The 17824-nt window shown below is 42.1% G+C and overlaps 1 protein-coding gene across 3 annotated transcripts in view; it reads left to right on the forward strand.

The window, feature by feature from the left end:
- Positions 1 to 17824, forward strand: part of PCGF3 (polycomb group ring finger 3) — a 188147-nt gene that overhangs the window by 158526 nt on the left and 11797 nt on the right. For all 3 annotated transcript variants that reach the window (XM_075851333.1, XM_075851341.1, XM_075851351.1), the window contains 4 exons: positions 6002 to 6057; positions 7102 to 7212; positions 13447 to 13535; positions 17091 to 17228. In XM_075851333.1, coding sequence (XP_075707448.1) covers positions 6002 to 6057; positions 7102 to 7212; positions 13447 to 13535; positions 17091 to 17228 — 394 coding nt within the window. The remainder of the gene's footprint in view (positions 1 to 6001; positions 6058 to 7101; positions 7213 to 13446; positions 13536 to 17090; positions 17229 to 17824) is intronic.

A 17824-nucleotide genomic window follows, 5' to 3' on the forward strand; every position in this document is an offset into this window, starting at 1 on the left:
GCGTCTCCTAGGAGGGAGACACTGGCCAGAGGATAGAGGTCGCAGCTGACGGGAGGTAAGGAGAGGCGGCGGACCGTGGCCGTTGCATCCATATATATTTAGGCAATGGCTATACCTTTCTGCAGTACCAGGAGAAGGTTGTCTTCAGAAGGGGAGAGTACTGCATCGTGAGGGAATATCAGCCATATGATCCCTGGCCAGCATTTCCCCCCTCTGAGGAAAAAAAGCCCAAAAAAGATGTCGGGTGTGTGCAAAAAGAAGGATCGAAAAAGACACTATCCACTGATGTGATATGTGCCCCACAAAATCCAGCCTATACATTAAAGAATGCTTTAAAATTCTTCACACTTCATTAGAGTTTGAAATAATTTTTTATTTATCCATTCCTTTTGTCTACTTATTATTTCATATTTTTTGCCCAATAACTAAAATAAAATACTTTTTTTAAATTTAAATCTACCTATAGATTAGGGGTACTCAACTAATTTTAGTAAAGGTCCGTTTACCTTGGTCTGCCGTCAGGTGAAGGTCCAAGCTGAACACCAACGGTAAAGACTATGTTCGCACTGGCAAATCCAACTGGATCCGTGGCAAAAATCCTAGCTTTATCTGCCCCCTGTAGAAAGTTCCAAACAGCCACAAGCTCACCTATCACCGTTCCCGCATTTTCTGGCCAGGTCTTTTTCAGCAGAACGACAAAGGCGAGATCATTGCGTCGCCTGCTGAGTCATTGGAAAAGCGATGGGGCGTACAGGGAACTGCTGGTTCCTTTGCACCTGCCAGCGCTAAATGAGGCAGTTCAATTGTACCTGCGTCCTAGGTACCCGGATATAATAGAGTGCAGGGGTCCGGACAGCTGGTGTCTGTGGTACGCCAGTGTAGTACCCCTGCCCTAGATGAATATCTAGAGGGTTGTTGCTTTACAATTAATAACACCTCATTTCTGTATCTTAGGCGTTTGTTATCCTGCCACATCAGGGACTCCACAAAGATGAAATGACTAAAATTGGGTCATGAAAGCCACACACGATTCAAACAAGCCGAGACCGGAGGCTTGTTTGAATCCTAGCGTGCTGAGAGCTGCACTTACGTACACTTGCTACTTGCAAGTATCTACTTTTTTTTTTTTTTTCTCCAAAAAGGCTACTTTTGAGGTTTCTGTCATAAACCCATCACTTGGACAATACTAAGGCTTGTCTGTCATCCTCTTCCCTGAAGAATCCTGGGACAAACCGGGAGGAAGGAGCTAAACAGGGGTATACTAGAGCTATTTCCCCTTGTAGGGCTGTTCTTTTTGGAGCATTTGCCACTACCTTTAAGAAAGTGCAGTAGTTCGCAGTAGTTCGGGAACAAGAGTAGTGTCCATAACCGTATACAGCATACATGCAAATACACCTGAATTACGGAAGGAACTGGATTTTATCTTTTTGAATCATGGGACTGGATAGTTCTAGTTTTTTTCAAGGGTTAATATGACACATGGACATTTTATATGATACACGTATTAAAAGTGGTACCACTAATCATGCCGAAATCCTTACATTTTTGTGGTTGGTTCTAAATATGGGCATTACAAAAAAGCCACCAGTAAGGTCCTACTGGTCAACAGACATTTTTTACCCCTGACCTTTGTACCGCAAGTACAATGCCCAGGGTACACTTTGAGGCCATTCAAAAATGTATAATTATAATAATAATTCCCAATACCCCCGCCCAAGGATGACGCCAATTTCGATAGCCCTTTTGAAATTAGAAATCTTTATTTAATTATAGTTTGAATATTTTTCTAGTAAGTACACCCCTGATAGCAGTGTGGACTTTTGCACCCGGTGTTTGATCAGGGGATCCACGTGTATCTTGATAATTGGTACACAAGTGTACCCCTGTTCAAATGTCTGGCAGAGAGAAAAACAGTGGCGTGTGGGATGGTAAGAAAAAACAAAAACCCCTCCAAAAGACCCTTGTGAGCCAAACTCTACAGGTTGTAGGGTGTAGGGTGTCTTTTTAAATAAATAAATGAGGTACAAAAAAGAAAGATCAAGTCCCATAAGCATCGCTCACATCTGCATCGCGGTTTCGTTCGTGGGTTCTTTCAGACCTTTCCGTCAGGGGAACCCATGAATGGAACCATAGCTTTCAGTTTGCATTGCTAATGGTTTCAGAGGTAGTGCTTCCGTTGATAATGGTTTCCGTTTGTCTCCGTTTCCTAAGGCTTCCGTTTATTATTTTTTTTTGCATAATCAATACGTTATTGATTCCGCAAAGAAAAAACTGAAACCTTACGCAACGAAGACAAAAGGAAACCATTAGCAGCTGAAGTATTACCATTGAAATCAATGGTACTACAGACGAAAATCTATGGTTTCCGTTCATGGGTTTCCCTGATGGAAAGGTCTGACGGAACCCATAAACGGAACCCTGACGCAGATGTGAATGAAGCCTTAGTTGGCCCTTTATAGCCTAATTTATGGAGCACTTTAGGGGCGCCCCTATCCGCTAACCCTAGCACTCCCCTAAGGATTCCCTACCATAGCGTCTCTCTGCAACATTTGGGTTCATCAGGGGAAAAAGAGGGAAAATGAAAACATTATCAGAGTGTTCTAGGAGCTCAGAGCCTCTTCATGCAAAAATTGGCCCTTGAAAGTCGTAGGCTTCTTCTTCATTCCGAGGACTGCCATGCCAGGCAACAGATTTGGGCCACTTTGGGGGTATTTCTGAACTCAGTAGAAATAGCCTGATAAGTGCTGAGCTGTCTTTCTCCACTTTCTTTCTGTGTCTAAAAACTATACTCCTCAACATTGAAATTGCAACATCACGAAGGAAAAGTTTTGGAATTGTGGAAATCACAGGATCGATAGACATGTTAATGATATGCAAATGTAAAAAAAATGGAAACAAAACATTCCAAACATCATGATTTATTCAGTATCTAGTATGAGCGCCACGTGCAGAAATACATGCACTTACACGCCTTGGCACGCTATCAAGGAGGTTATTAATGACTGTCAGAGGAATGTTATGCAACGCTGAATGCACTTGGACACGCAACTCATCAAAATTTGCAATTACCTTTGCAATTACCGACCAATGACGTCCCAGATGTGCTCGATGGGAGACCAGTCCGGAGATGCTGTAGGCCATGGTAGCACACTTGGGCCACGCAAGCTGCTCACAGTATCCTGAGCAGCATGCGGCCTGGAGTTTTCCTGTTGAAAAACTACTTCTGAGACACTTGAAGAAAAGGCCTTACCACTGGTTCCACGACCAAATCAATGTAAGGCCGAGCTGTTCGTGTACCGGCTACCATACATTATGCCAGCCCACACCATAATCTCGGGAGTAGGACCGGTGTGACGTTCCCTCTTCATCGCATTGCCCACGTGGTCTCCAGACCAATGTCTGGCTATTATTGTGTCCGAGACAAAATCGTGACTCATCGCTGAAGAGGATAGACCTTCATTTCAGCTTCTGTTGCTGTCTTGCTGTTCACCATGATAGCCTTTGAGAGCGGTGGTGTGTGGTCAATTGAACACCTGTAGCTGAACGTTTGGCTTGTAGCACAATGTCGTGCAAACGCCTTCTGATGTTTTGCGTCGTCACTAGTTGCCGCCCTAGGCTTGGGATGTGACGTCCAATTTCATTTGCAGTGCAGAATAGATGACTGTACACCATTCTTCCAATCAAACGATCAGTCTGTGCAGAGATTTGCCTCCGTGCACCTCTTGCTGTCATTTCCGTTTATTGTTGTTCTCCCAACCTGCGGGACACACGACGTTGAACAGTGCTGACATCTCGGCTTAGGCGCATAGCGATCTGCCGGAGTGATAAACCAAGGTCTCTCAGTTCAAGGATTCTGTCCCTCTCCGTTTGCGAGAAGTGGCGATAACTGGCATGTCAACGAACAGGAGGCCTCTCACAATCATCCCACACCACTTCATCCGATTAGTGACGTTTCATGTGACTAAAAAATACTTTGCTTTCAATTTGGCTTTTATGCCCCTTCCACATGCCACAGAGTTGAGCTGGGTGCTTGGAAATTTGATAATTTGCAGATGTTAGCCGGATTACTGAACGCCTTCAAACATCTGCCCATTGATTTCAATAGGAAAAATGGCGTTTCGTTCCGACAGAGCAATTTTTTTACGCGGCCGTTTGAAAAATCGGCGCATAAAAAAACGCCCCGTGAAAAGAAGTGCATGTCACTTCTTGAGCCGTTTTTTGAGCCGTTTGTCATTGTGTCAATAGAAAAACAGTTCCAAAAACGGCCACAAGAAACGCATCAAAAGAATGTTTCTTTAAAAAACGGCTGAAAATCAAAGGTGGTTTTCCCTTGAAAACAGCTCCGTATTTTGCAGCAGTTTTTTGTTTAGTGTGTGAACATACCCTTAAGGCAAAAAGGTAAACACAGGCTCAATCCTAGAGAGGTTAAGCCTCTGCATTTAAACTTAGGATGTTTCCATTCACTGACCGCTAGCAGTGTTTTGCGGTGTATCGCGCCATTGAAAATGATTCTAATAATAAAATAAAACAATTACAATATTCCAAATACCCCCTACATTAAAGTGGACTCTAAATAAAGAAATTCCCTGTCCAGAATGTTTGTCTGGATTGCCACACTATGTATATAATTACATAAGCGTACAGACCTACCCACACATTATATTAAACTCACCCATTACGTATAGACCTATATGCGCACATTTAATATCCTAAGCGAGCTCAGCCCATTTGGTTAGGCTGTCCACATGAGAATGGTGGAGGACAGTGCGGCGTGCACAGTAAACCACAACGGATCTGGCAGCTAATGCACAGATATGGTGCCAGGACCAAGCTTAATACATATATACTGCACCAGAACCAAGCTCAGTCCATATATTCAACACCAGAACCAAGCTCAGTCCATATATTCAACACCAGAACCAAGCTCAGTCCATATATACAGCACCAGAACGAGGCTCAGTACATATATACAGCAACAGAACCAAGCTCAGTACATATATACACCACCTGAACAAAGCTCAGTACATATATACAGCACCAGAGCCAAGCTCAGTACATATATACAGGACCAGATCAAAGCTAGGAACTTATATACAGCACCAGAACCAAGCTCAGTTCATATATACAGCACCAGAACAAAGTGCAGTACATATATACAGCACCAGAAAAAAGCTTAGGACACTGTCATCGCGCCGACTGCATCGTCACTAAAGCGCCGAATGGCGAGGCATCATGTGCCTCGCCAGGGCAGCGCTAGGCTACTCAGATGTATCCGCATCCTAAGGAAATGGATACAATTGAGTGCAGGGGACCGGTTCCGGCTCCCTGCCTTTTATACATACGATTTATTTACAGAAGTGTGTTTTCCCTTTCAGAAGTACCAAGCTAATGTGCAAGTTTTGGTACACATCAATTTAATTAAATTTCTTTAAACTGATTATTCTCTTACACATAGGATTTTTTTTTTTTTCAAGATTGTTCAGGTACATACATTGACAGAATAACAGATACATTGGTTCACAGTGATGAGAGGTACTAAATTTATACTATAAAGAAAAAAATACCATCTAATAAAAAGTAATACCAAACAGAATTCTAGTTGAAGCCTTCTCCCATGTCCCCTCACTATATGTAGAAGTCTATTGTGGAGAAAAACTCCTTGGTGCAGATATATTTTTTGGGTAGATTTGTATTCTAAAGGTAAAGGAAGTTCAGCAGAAACCTTTTTACCACTGATAGGAGAATATATTTTATTACTCGATTTGAACCAAAAGCAAACATGCTGTTTCCTTATTGCTAGTGAATGATGGAACGTTAATACATGTAACCGTTCCAGAATAAAGAGTAAGTGTTTGCGGGAAGGCCAGTTTAGTACCAGCTGTCTACCTGCCTTTTGTGTGCGCCAGTGGTGGTGAAAATATTAAAGAAAGCAAGGATATAACCATTATTTTGAAACAAAACATTTCTACTATTAATTTCTTTTGTATTTTTGTTTTTTCAGTCATGACCGAACAATGCAAGATATCGTTTACAAGCTGGTGCCAGGTCTACAAGAAGGTAGGGTATCCTGTGCATTTTGCAGCTTAGAGTTGATAATTGTCTGCAACTGATCAGTTATTTACTCTTTTTGTAAGGCCTGATTCAAACGAACGTGTCCATTTTGCGCGCGTAAAAAATGCAGCGTTTTTCTTGCGTTGCAGTTCCCTGTGGCATCAGTGTGTGTCCCGTGTGGCATCAGTTGGTGCACATTTTTTTATTTTCTATTTCTCTCTGTATTTCTTTAGCAACTGGTGCGTGAATCACAAACCGCACGCGGAAGACGTCTGTGCGCTGTCCATGATTTCCACGCACCCATTGACTTCAATGGGTGCGTGATCCGCAAAAACACACCAAAATAGGACATGCAGTGAGTTTCACGCAACGGACACGCGCTGCGTGAAAACTCATGCATGTCTGAATAGCCCCATTGAGTTGAATAGGTCTGTGTGCTGTCTGTTGTTTTGATGCACAACACACGGACGTATACAACTTTCGTGTGAATCTGGCCTTAGTCGTAAGATAGTCTTGCTCACTAAAATGGCAGCATTATCAGTTTACTAATTTGCATTGGATATTTTTTTTAATGTTTGCCGATGATGCAAACCACCTAGGGTTATTAAAACAGAAGAATACAATATTTAATAACAAAGAAATTTGGAACGTGGAGTCTTAGGCCTCGTGCACACGACCGTAGCCATGTGCACGGCCGTGATTTTCAGGTTGGACGGCCGCGGGGTGTCACTCGCGGGCCGTGCACATTGCCGCGTGCATTAATTTCTATGAGCCTGGACCGCAGAACACGGCCGTAATAAGACATGTCCGTTTTTTCTGCGGTCCTGGCTCCTGGGCCATGTACGCACCGTGGAAAATACGGTCGTGTGCATGGGCCCATAGAAATGAATGGGGCCGCAATTCTAACGTGGATTTTCATTATGTATTTATCGTTCCACTTCTATTGAACATCAAAGTGCTAAAAAGTTAAAATTACTTTTTATGCAGCTGTTTGCTGGAGTTTTTATCTCAAATACTCACTACTGTAACATGACATATCTTTACTCATAGCGGAAATCCGTAAGCAGAGAGAGTTCTATCACAAACTCGGAATGGAGGTGCCTGGTGACATCAAAGCAGACACTTGTGCAGCTAAGCAACATGTAGAAGCTGTTCGAAATGGTATGATCCTCCTAAATAACAGTATCATCAATGTTTTACTTCATATTTAAAGAGGACCTGTCAATTCTCCTGACATGTCTGTTTTAGTAAATTAAATTATTCCCCCATGAAATAAAAGTTTTGGCGCATCTTTTCTTAGAGCTCTAAGTTGTGCTGTTCCTCTGTTGTTTCTAGGGCTGGGCGATCAAATTAATTAGATTAATTCGCCCTCAAGGGCTCTCACAATTCTGTTTTTTAACAGAATCGTTGAATCAATTCTGTAGTAGCGCCGTCGCGCTGTAGTGCAGGGGGAATCTTCGCCCTGCCGTCTCGTCACTGCCTGATCTGCCCTGTCCTGTCTCTGTTTCTACATGGAACAGCAGTTCGTTGGGGAAGCAGAGACTCCTCGTATATATAGCCACACCCCCTTGCATATCCCACCACCACCCCGCCTTGAAGACCGCGCTGCTGTAGATCCCACTAGGAGCTCAATCCCCGGTCAAAGCGTCCGCAACCTCAAGGAAGGGGGGGTTGGGTGCGATCTACAAATAAGGGGGAGCGGTTCTTCAAGGGAGGAGGTGCTGCGATCTACTAGGGAGGGTGGGGTACTATCTTCTAGGGTTGTGGCACTATCTACATGGGCACGTGGAACTATATTGTGGGGTTGTCACTATGTGGACATTGTCATTACATGTGGGCTCTGTGGCACTGTCATTACATGTGGGCACTGTTGTGGACACTGTTATGGGCACTGGCACTGCATGTGGGCACTGGCACTATGTCACTATATGTGGGCAGTGTGGCACTATGTAGGTACGGTCATAACATGTGGGCTCTGTGGCACTGTCATTACATGTAGGCGCTGTGGTAATGATGTGTGTGCTGTGGCACTGATGTGGGCAATGGCACTGTATGTGAGCACTATGTGGGCGCTGTGGCACTGAGGTGGGCACTGAGGCACTGCATGTGAGCACTATATGAGGGCACTGTGGCATGATGTCACTATATGTGGGCATTGTGGCACTATGTGGGCACTGTCTACTGGGACATTGCGGCACTATCTACATAGGCATTGTGGCACTATCTACAGGGACATTGTGGCACTATCTACATGGGCACTGTGGCACTATCACTATATGTGGGCAATATCTACAGGGACATTACGGCACTATCTACATGGGCACTGTGGTGTTTTCAGGGGATAGGGACAAAAAAGAAACCTGACGGCCATGAAAAACTGATGGCAAATGGATGAAAATTTGGAGGCACTGATGCAAAATTGACATGAAAAATTGACAAATAATCAGTTTTTACTGGCCATCTTTTTTCACTGTCATGTGCCTAAATGACTATGATGCCAGGAATCCCTTTCACATGTACCGTAGTCGGGCTGGCAGCTGACACACGGACGGTTTTTCACGGTCCAATCACAGTCGTATGAATCGGGCCTTAGTGTGATACATTTAACCCTCCATCGTGGGACTGATACTGCACAGGGTCCTGCTCACACTGCAGACACTATAATGTTATCTTACCCCAGAGTGCCCGCTAGCGCTATCTGCCTGGCCCTGCTGCAATTTACACTGCTACCTGTAGGTAGGTGATCAGCATGAAAAACAGCCCCAAGTCTGGACAACCCCTTTAACGTAGTCAACATTCCCCACAAACTATGTCCAGTTTTCTGTACCCATCTCTCAACAACTGACTGCATCACTGTGAAACAGACCACTATATAAAGATAAAAGGGAGTTTAGACCACTCCAACAAATAATTACAGAACTAAATATCTTGAGAAGATTTTTTGTTTTTAATAAATAGTAAAATAAAGCAGTTTGTGGTGCCTCACTCCAACTACTTATAGTTACATAGTTACATAGTTAGTACGGCTGAAAAAAGACACATGTCCATCAAGTTCAACCAAGGGAAGGGAAAAGGGAAGGAAAAATTTCTACACATAGGAGCTAATATTTTTTTGTTCTAGGAAATTATCTAACCCTTTTTTAAAGCCATCTACTGTCCCTGCTGTGACCAGCTCCTGCGGTAGGCTATTCCATAAATTCACAGTTCTCACTGTAAAGAAGCCTTGTCGCCTCTGCAGCTTGAACCTTTTTTTCTCCAGACGGAGTGAGTGCCCCCTTGTTTTTTGAGCGGGTTTTACAAGGAACAGGATATCACCATATTTTTTGTATGTGCCATTAATATATTTATATAAGTTAATCATGTCCCCCCTTAGTCGTCTTTTTTCAAGGCTAAATAGGTTTAATTCTTTCAATCTTTCCTCATAACTTAAATTCTCCATGCCCCTTATTAGCTTCGTTGCTCTTCTTTGTATTTTTTCCAACTCCAGGGCATCCTTTCTATGAACTGGAGCCCAGAACTGAACTGCATATTCTAGATGAGGCCTCACTAATGCTTTGTAAAGTGGTAATATTACATCCCTGTCCCGCGAGTCCATGCCTCTTTTAATACACGACAATATCCTGCTGGCCTTTGAAGCAGCTGATTGACACTGCATGCTGTTATTGAGTTTATGATTTACAAGTACACCCAGATCCTTCTCAACAAGTGAATCCGCCAGTGTAGCGCCCCCTAGGACATATGATGCATGCAGGTTGTTGGTACCCAGATGCATAACTTTACATTTATCTACATTAAACTTCATTTGCCAAGTGGACGCCCAAACACTTAGTTTGTTTAAATCTGCCTGTAATTCATGAACATCTTCCATAGTCTGAACTATATTACATAGCTTGGTGTCATCTGCAAAAATAGAAATAGTGCTATTAATCCCATCCTCTATATCATTAATAAATAAGTTGAATAATAGTGGTCCCAGCACTGAACCCTGGGGTACACCACTTATAACCGGTGACCATTCAGAGAAGGAATCATTGACCACAACTCTCTGGATACGGTCCTTGAGCCAATTCTCAATCCAATTACAAACTATATTTTCTAAACCTATAGTCCTTAATTTACCCATTAGGCGTCTATGGGGGACAGTGTCAAATGCCTTTGCAAAGTCCAAAAACACTAAATCCACAGCGGCCCCTCTGTCTAGACTTCTGCTCACCTCTTCATAAAAACAGATTAGGTTAGTTTGACAACTTCTGTCCTTAGTAAAACCGTGCTGGCTGTCACTTATAATGCTATTTATTGTCACGTAATTCTGTATATAGTCCCTCAATAGCCCCTCAAACATTTTCCCCACGATGGATGTTAAGCTTACTGGTCTATAATTACCCGGGGAAGACCTAGAGCCCTTTTTGAAAATAGGCACCACATTTGCCCTGCGCCAGTCCCTTGGCACTATACCAGTCACTAGAGATTCTCTGAATATTATGAAAAGGGGGACAGAAATAACTGAACTAAGCTCTTTAAGAATTCTAGGGTGTAACCCATCTGGTCCCGGAGCCTTGTGCACATTTATTTTATTTAATTTAGCTTGGACCATCTCTACATTCATCCAATTCAGTATATCAACTGATATATTAACAGCACCGGCAGCGGCTACATCAGCTGCTCTTTCTTCTGTTGTATATACAGAGCTAAAGAACCCATTTAGTAACTCTGCCTTCTCTTGATCCCCTGTGATCAACTTCCCATTACCATTATCTAGGGGTCCTACATGTTCAGACCTTGGCTTTTTTGCATTTATATGCTTGAAGAATTTTTTGGGATTTGTTTTACTATCCTTGGCCACCTGCCTTTCATTTTGTATTTTTGCTAATTTTATTACATTTTTACAGATTTTATTAAGCTCTTTATATTTTACAAAGGCTACAGCTGTACCCTCAGATTTGTAATTTTTAAATGCCCTTTTTTTGTCATGTATTGCCCCTTTCACAGAAGGTGTAAGCCATGTGGGGTTTAATTTGAGTCGTTTATACTTATTACCTGTAGGAATAAATTTTGCACTATAATAACTCAAAGTAGATTTGAAAATCTCCCATTTATCATTTGTTCCATTATTTGACATTAGTTCTTCCCAGTCTATATCCTGAATTGCAGCCCTCATCCTGGGGAAATTGGCTTTCTTAAAATTAAATGTTTTTGCCCTCCCAGCCTGCGTTTGTTTTTTACAGTATAGGTAAAATGTAACTATATTGTGATCACTGTTACCGAGGTTTTCACGAACATTGACATTCCCAACAAGATCTGCATTATTAGAAATGACCAGATCCAACAGAGCTTCACCTCTAGTCGGGTCTTCCACAAACTGGCCCATAAAATTTTCCTGCAACAGGTTGAGGAAATGTCTCCCCTTTGCAGTTGAAGCCGAACCATGACACCAATTAATATCCCGGAAATTAAAATCTCCCATTATCACTACAGTACCCGCCTGTGCAGCCCGCTCCATCTGTTTATATATCTGACCTTCCATCTCCTCAGTTATATTGGGGGGTCTATAGATTACACCAAAAGTAATTTTTTCAGTGTTTACCTCCCTTTCTAGTTCCACCCACAAGGTTTCAACCTCCTCACAGTCTTCACCCACTATTGTCTCTTTCACACTCGCCTTCATATCACTTCTCACATACAGACATACACCACCACCTTTCCTATTTGTCCTGTCTTTACGAAAAAGTGTAAAACCCTGTAGATTTACAGCCCAGTCATGTGAAGAGTCCAGCCATGTTTCAGCAACACCAACTATATCTATATTTTCTTCCAGTATCAAGGCCTCCAGCTCCCCCATTTTGCTTGCTAGACTTCTGGCATTTGTGAACATACACTTTAACTTGCCTGTCAGTTTTTCACTTTTATTATCAGAAATGTGATTTGACATTAATCGGTCCTTTTTATTTACACTGATGTTCTGTAACGAAAGGATCTCCTTATCTTGTTGTCTAGTCCTCTCCCCACATTCTGTTTCTCCCCCCACCAATATAGTCTGACCCCTCTCTAACCTGGCTACCCTTTTTTTTTCTACATTGACCTCCCTCCTCAGCCCTAGTTTAAATACTCCGCCACCCCAGCTAGAATTCTCTCCCCCAGCACAGCGGACCCCCTTCCATTTAGGTGCAAATCATCTGCAGAATACAGTTTGTACCCCAATGAAAAGTCAGCCCAGTGCTCTAGGAACCCAAATCCTTCTCCTCTACACCAAGACTTCAGCCATGCATTTAACTCCCTAAGCTCCCGCTGTCTTTCCTGTGATGCGCATGGCACAGGCAGTATTCCTGAGAATACAACCTTGGAGGTCCTTCCCTTCAGCTTGTAGCCTAGTTCTTTAAAATTATTCTTAAGGCTCCTCCACCTACCATTTATTCTGTCGTTGGTACCGACATGGACCACGACAGCTGGATCATCACCAGCCCCTCCCAGCAATTTGTCCACCCGTTCCACCACATGCCGAACCCTGGCACCAGGGAGACAGCAAACCATTCGGTTGAGGTGGTCTTGGCGACAAATAATTCTATCCGTCTTCCTGATTATAGAATCCCCTACGACTATCAATTGTCTTGGCTTACCTGCATTACCATCCCGCCGACTACTAGCTGGGCTGTTCTCCCGGCTGTTAGGGAGATCAGTATCCACTAGGGCTGCCATTTCTGAGACTGACACCCTAGCATCATCACCCAACTTGGCAATTTTGCCTGGAATGTCAGAAACCGGATCGGCCTTCCTTGTCTTTGACCCCTTTCTACTGCCCCTAACTACATTAACCCAGCTACTTACCTGATCCTGCTCACCCATGTCTTCACCCTCCAGTTGTAACCCACTAACTGCATGCTCTGTGAGCAGCAAGCTCCGTTCAAAATTGTCTATCCTCCTCAGTGTTGCATTCTGCTCCTCCAGATCTCTAATACGAGCTTCCAGGTGAACAATATGCTCACATCTGCCACAGAGATATTCACCCTGGAACTCCGGCTCCAGTCGTGCATACATATGGCAAACTGTGCACTGAAGAAAACCTCCAATCTTGCTGTCCATTATCCCAGTTACAAAAAAAACAGCGAACAGGTGTTAATCAAAAAGATAAAGAAGTAGAAGAGCACTTACTTGGGCTTTAACTCCTCTTTTGAACTCCGGTTTTTGGAACTCCACTTAATATACAAACCACTTGGTATTCAGCCACAGAGCAGTGCCAAGTATAATGGTGTTCTGTTAATTTATGCCCAAATCGCAACTCGTATTAGTGACATTCGCTTACTGTTAATGAAATTGCAGAGTTTTGTTTTTTCCATATCAAAATTAAAAGATTGTTACTTCATTTTTTTTCAGTTACTGTTGTGCTTTCCTATATTCTAGGTGACACAAAACCGGAAGAAAATACAACTAAAGATACAACGGAAGAAAAACAAGAAGACGACCATGACTACCACAGAAGTGATGAACAGGTATCTATAGCACAGTGCTTCCTATGGTAAACTTTTTCACTTTCAAATGCTGTTTTATCAACAAGGTTGGGAATATGCGAAGATTTAACTACTTCCTGACCAGAGGCTTTACCCTTCTTCCTGACAGGCCCATTTTCAAGTTTTAGCCATGCGCCAATTTAAAAGCGAATTGTTCTTTTATTACTCTTCCAACCCACATGTATTTGGTCTTGTTTTTTTCAGAACATGTTGGGCTTCCATATTTTGTAAAAAAAAATAATAGATATATTTTACATTTTAAAAAATGTAATTGGAAAAAAAAATTATAAAAAAAAAAAAAAAAGTGAATATGTGAATTTAGATGATGTTTGTTGACATCTGGTGCATGCTACTGGGTAAACACACCTGAACACATATTTGGCAACGTCTGCCAACTTCAGCGATACTAAATGTGTGTGCACTTCTTACACGCTGTGCACAAGGCGGAGCTTACAATGAATGGTGCGCAAACTGGCTTTTGGAGAGCAAATTTTCCAAAGCTGGTTTGCTGACACCATATGACCAGTGCAGATGTTGTGAAGTGCCAAAACACCGTCAACACCCCCAAAATTACTATTTTTAGGAAATTACAGCCCCACCCCCAAGGTATTAGTTTAGTGACATATAAAAGATTTTAGCCCTCTATTTTTATTTCCAGACAATTCATTGACTTTGATGGAAAAAATTAAACTTGCCATTCTTTTTCAAATTATGTGAATTCAGGTGATCTTTTCTGCCATCTGTTGCGTGACACTGGGTAAACACAACTGAATGTATATTTGTCAACTTCTGCCAACTTAAACGATACCAAACATGTGCATTTCATACACGCTGGGCGCAAGGCGGAGGTTACAATGAATGGTGCGCAAACTGGCTTTTGGAGAGCAAATTTCCTAAAGCTGGTTTCAAAACGATCATTGTGTATGCGACCAGTGTCGTGACCAAAGTCACTGTGTAGCCCCAACTTAAGGCCCCCTGCACACTGCCATGCCCGTAATCACGGCCAGTGATTACAGGCTCAGCCGGCCACGGACAGACACTCACATTTGCATGGTCCGTAAAATAAAAAAATAGGACATGTCCTTTTTTTTACGGGACATTTCTACGGCCCGGACACCTTCCCATAAATATTTTGGAAGGCGTCCGTAGGTTCCGTACTTTGATGAACGTAATTGCGGAACAAACTTACAGCCGTGTTCATGGGGCCTAAAACTGTACATCTATATATGATTATATATATATATATATATATATATACATACATATACACAGCACACAAAAATTTGCGACCGCACTCTGCGAACACCAATGTCACCTAAATATAAATAAATATGCATTACTGCTAAATCTACTTACAATAGGGAGGTTCTTAGCGCACACTTTGATCAAATCGCGTTTGCCCGCCTGCCGCGACAAGGCAAACTCCATAGGTGGGGACCCACTCTGCACATACACCCAGAACTGGGACTAAGCCTACATATATCTGGGGATAATAATGTAATTAAAATCGCCCAGGGCAGAATGCATATATATATATATATATATATATATATATATATAAATGAAAGCTATAGATAAAGAGATAGGTAGATATATAAATAAAGATTATTATTTCTAACAAAAAAATCACAATTTATATATATATATATATATATATATATATATATATATATATATATGTGTATATATAGATATATTGTAGCGGTGCAGAAACTGTCAGGTTTTAAGCAACCAGGGAGCATGTACAGCAGCGAGGGTTTTCTCTGCTGTTGCTTGCGTGTAAAGCCCGGAATAGGGCCTGGTTTGCTGGAGTGTGAAGGAGAAGGGCGGCTTCAACTCTATACAGACAGTCCATGTCTTGGGCTTCCACTCCATACAGACAGTCCATGTCTTGGGCTGTCTGATGAGCTTAGTTAGGCTTCACCTGAGGTGGCTCTTTAATTGAGGTGTGTGCAGTTCACACAGGGCTCTCAGTCTGGGGAAGACAGGCATGCTAGCCTGTGAGAGTCACCAACGTGTAAGGTAAAGCTGCCTATGTTTTGAGGTGCTGGGCACAAGGCTCATCAGACAGCCCAAGACCTGGACTGTCTGTATGGAGTGGAAACGAGCCCTTCTCCTTCACACTCCAGCAAACCAGGCCCTGTTCCGGGCTTTACACCCAAGCAACAGCAGAGAAAACCCTCACTGCTGTACATGTTCCCTGGTTGCCTAAAACCTGACAGTTTCTGCACTGTCCAGTAGCTGCACTGCTACAATATATATAGAGAGATATAGAGATATTCTAATCTATCTATCTCCTATCATCTATCTCATATCTATATATCTATCTCATATCTGTCTCCTATATATTGATATATATAGTATAGTTCTAGGCTGGAGCTACACGACGACTTTGGCCACGACACCGGTCCTATGGCCAATAATCGCTTTGTCCGGTAAAATTGTCGCGTTCACTTTCATTACTTGCCATGTACGCTACGGAACATAGTGATCTTTGACCGCACGACTGTGTCGTGTCCAAAGTCATCGTGTTGCCCCAGCCTTAAACTATACTATATATCAATATATATGAGATCGATAGATAGATGGATGAGAGAGACAGTGTATGGGGAACGCCGACTGGGCATGTATTGTGATCATTGTGACAGGTTGTCACAATGATCACATGCCTTGAGACCACGCTGATTGGTCTCTGGGCAGAGCTCCGTGATGTCCGCTGTCTGGAGACCATACATTCCTATGCTTATGACCTAAAATGACTTTGTTGGATTACACAAAACTTGGAGTGCATGCTTTTAATCTATCCATGTATAAATGGTAGAAAAAAAGCCAAGGTTACTCAATCCCCAAACTGGCAGTAATGGCTTTTTTTTTTTTTCTTTTCTTTTAATTGCTAAACTGATCTGAGGATCACTTCAGCTCCTCTTCTTTATCTTCTGACCCATGTATTCAGTGCAGACTGACATAATAATCTAATAATGGCTAAAAGGATTGAAAGACTGGGCATGTGTATAATGAGCTGTAGGCAGACACAATGCAGGTTGACATTTGTGTGGCCTATGTATTTGTTCATGCCGAGCGCTTTCATTCAGCAGCTTTCTATATATAGCTGGTGCTTTGAGGGATGTAAAGATGGATTTCATTGAAGACATTGATTTTGATACAAAGGAGAGTTTGCATGGTTTGGCCAGTTTTTTGCTACATCCGCATACTGTAGTGTTTCTGCGTTGTAGCTTTTAATTGTTTAAGTTTTCAAAGGAATGTCTTGTTGGGATGCCACAGAATCTGAGTAAGTTGTATTGTAATTTAGACTCGAAGAAGTCATGAGTTTCAAGGTAATCTACCTCGGAGCCACTGTAAACAAGCCTACAGCGCTTTGAAGGGTTATTTTCTTGTGTTAGAAAGCAGAACAGTAGGTGTGCTACTCTGTCAGGTTTGGTTTACTTCTTCCCTTACTTAAGTGGCACTACATTAAATCTGGAATGGCAGTGTAAATTATTAAGTTGTGTTTCTTCTGTGCTTTCCTCCCTTCTAAAGGTCAGTATATGCCTAGAATGCAATAGCAGCAAGTTGCGTGGACTCAAGCGGAAATGGATACGGTGCTCAGCCCAGGCAACCGTTTTGCATCTTAAGAAGTTCATAGCCAAAAAACTTAATCTAACATCTTTTAATGAGGTAAGACAAAGCAGTGTTCATTTGCATGAAATGGTACTATTGTTTTCTTAGCCCATTAAGGAGGCAGCTATTCTAGGCATTGAGGACGCAGACATTATTTTTTTTCGTATTATTTTGCGGGACGGGGGTACATATAATGTATAGAGAAGATGTTCACAATTTTTTTGAGGGCGGAATGGAAAAAAAAGAATACGGCAATGTTTTGGGTTTCGTTATTATGACGGTTGCTACGCAGTATAAATTATATACTGACTTTTTTCGGAGGGTCAGTATGATCACAGCGATACCAAACGAATAGTTTTTTATGTTTTACTGCTTTTGCTAATTATTTGAATTTTTTTTTTGTACCGGTACATTCTAAGAGCCATAGCTTTTTTTTATTTTTCTTATGATGGAGCTGTGTGAGGGCTTGTTGTTTTGCGGGGCAAGCTGTCGTTTTTATTCGTACCATATTGGGGTACATACGAATATTTGATCACTTTTTATTCCATTCTTTTTTTAAAGGAACAGTGTCATCACAAATTTATTTTTCATATGTTAAAGATGTTAGTGCTTTATTAAAAACGTTTATATTTATTTGTGTGTTTGTGTTTTAC

Source organism: Rhinoderma darwinii, chromosome 1, assembly GCF_050947455.1.
Source record: "Rhinoderma darwinii isolate aRhiDar2 chromosome 1, aRhiDar2.hap1, whole genome shotgun sequence".
NCBI lineage: Eukaryota > Metazoa > Chordata > Amphibia > Anura > Rhinodermatidae > Rhinoderma > Rhinoderma darwinii.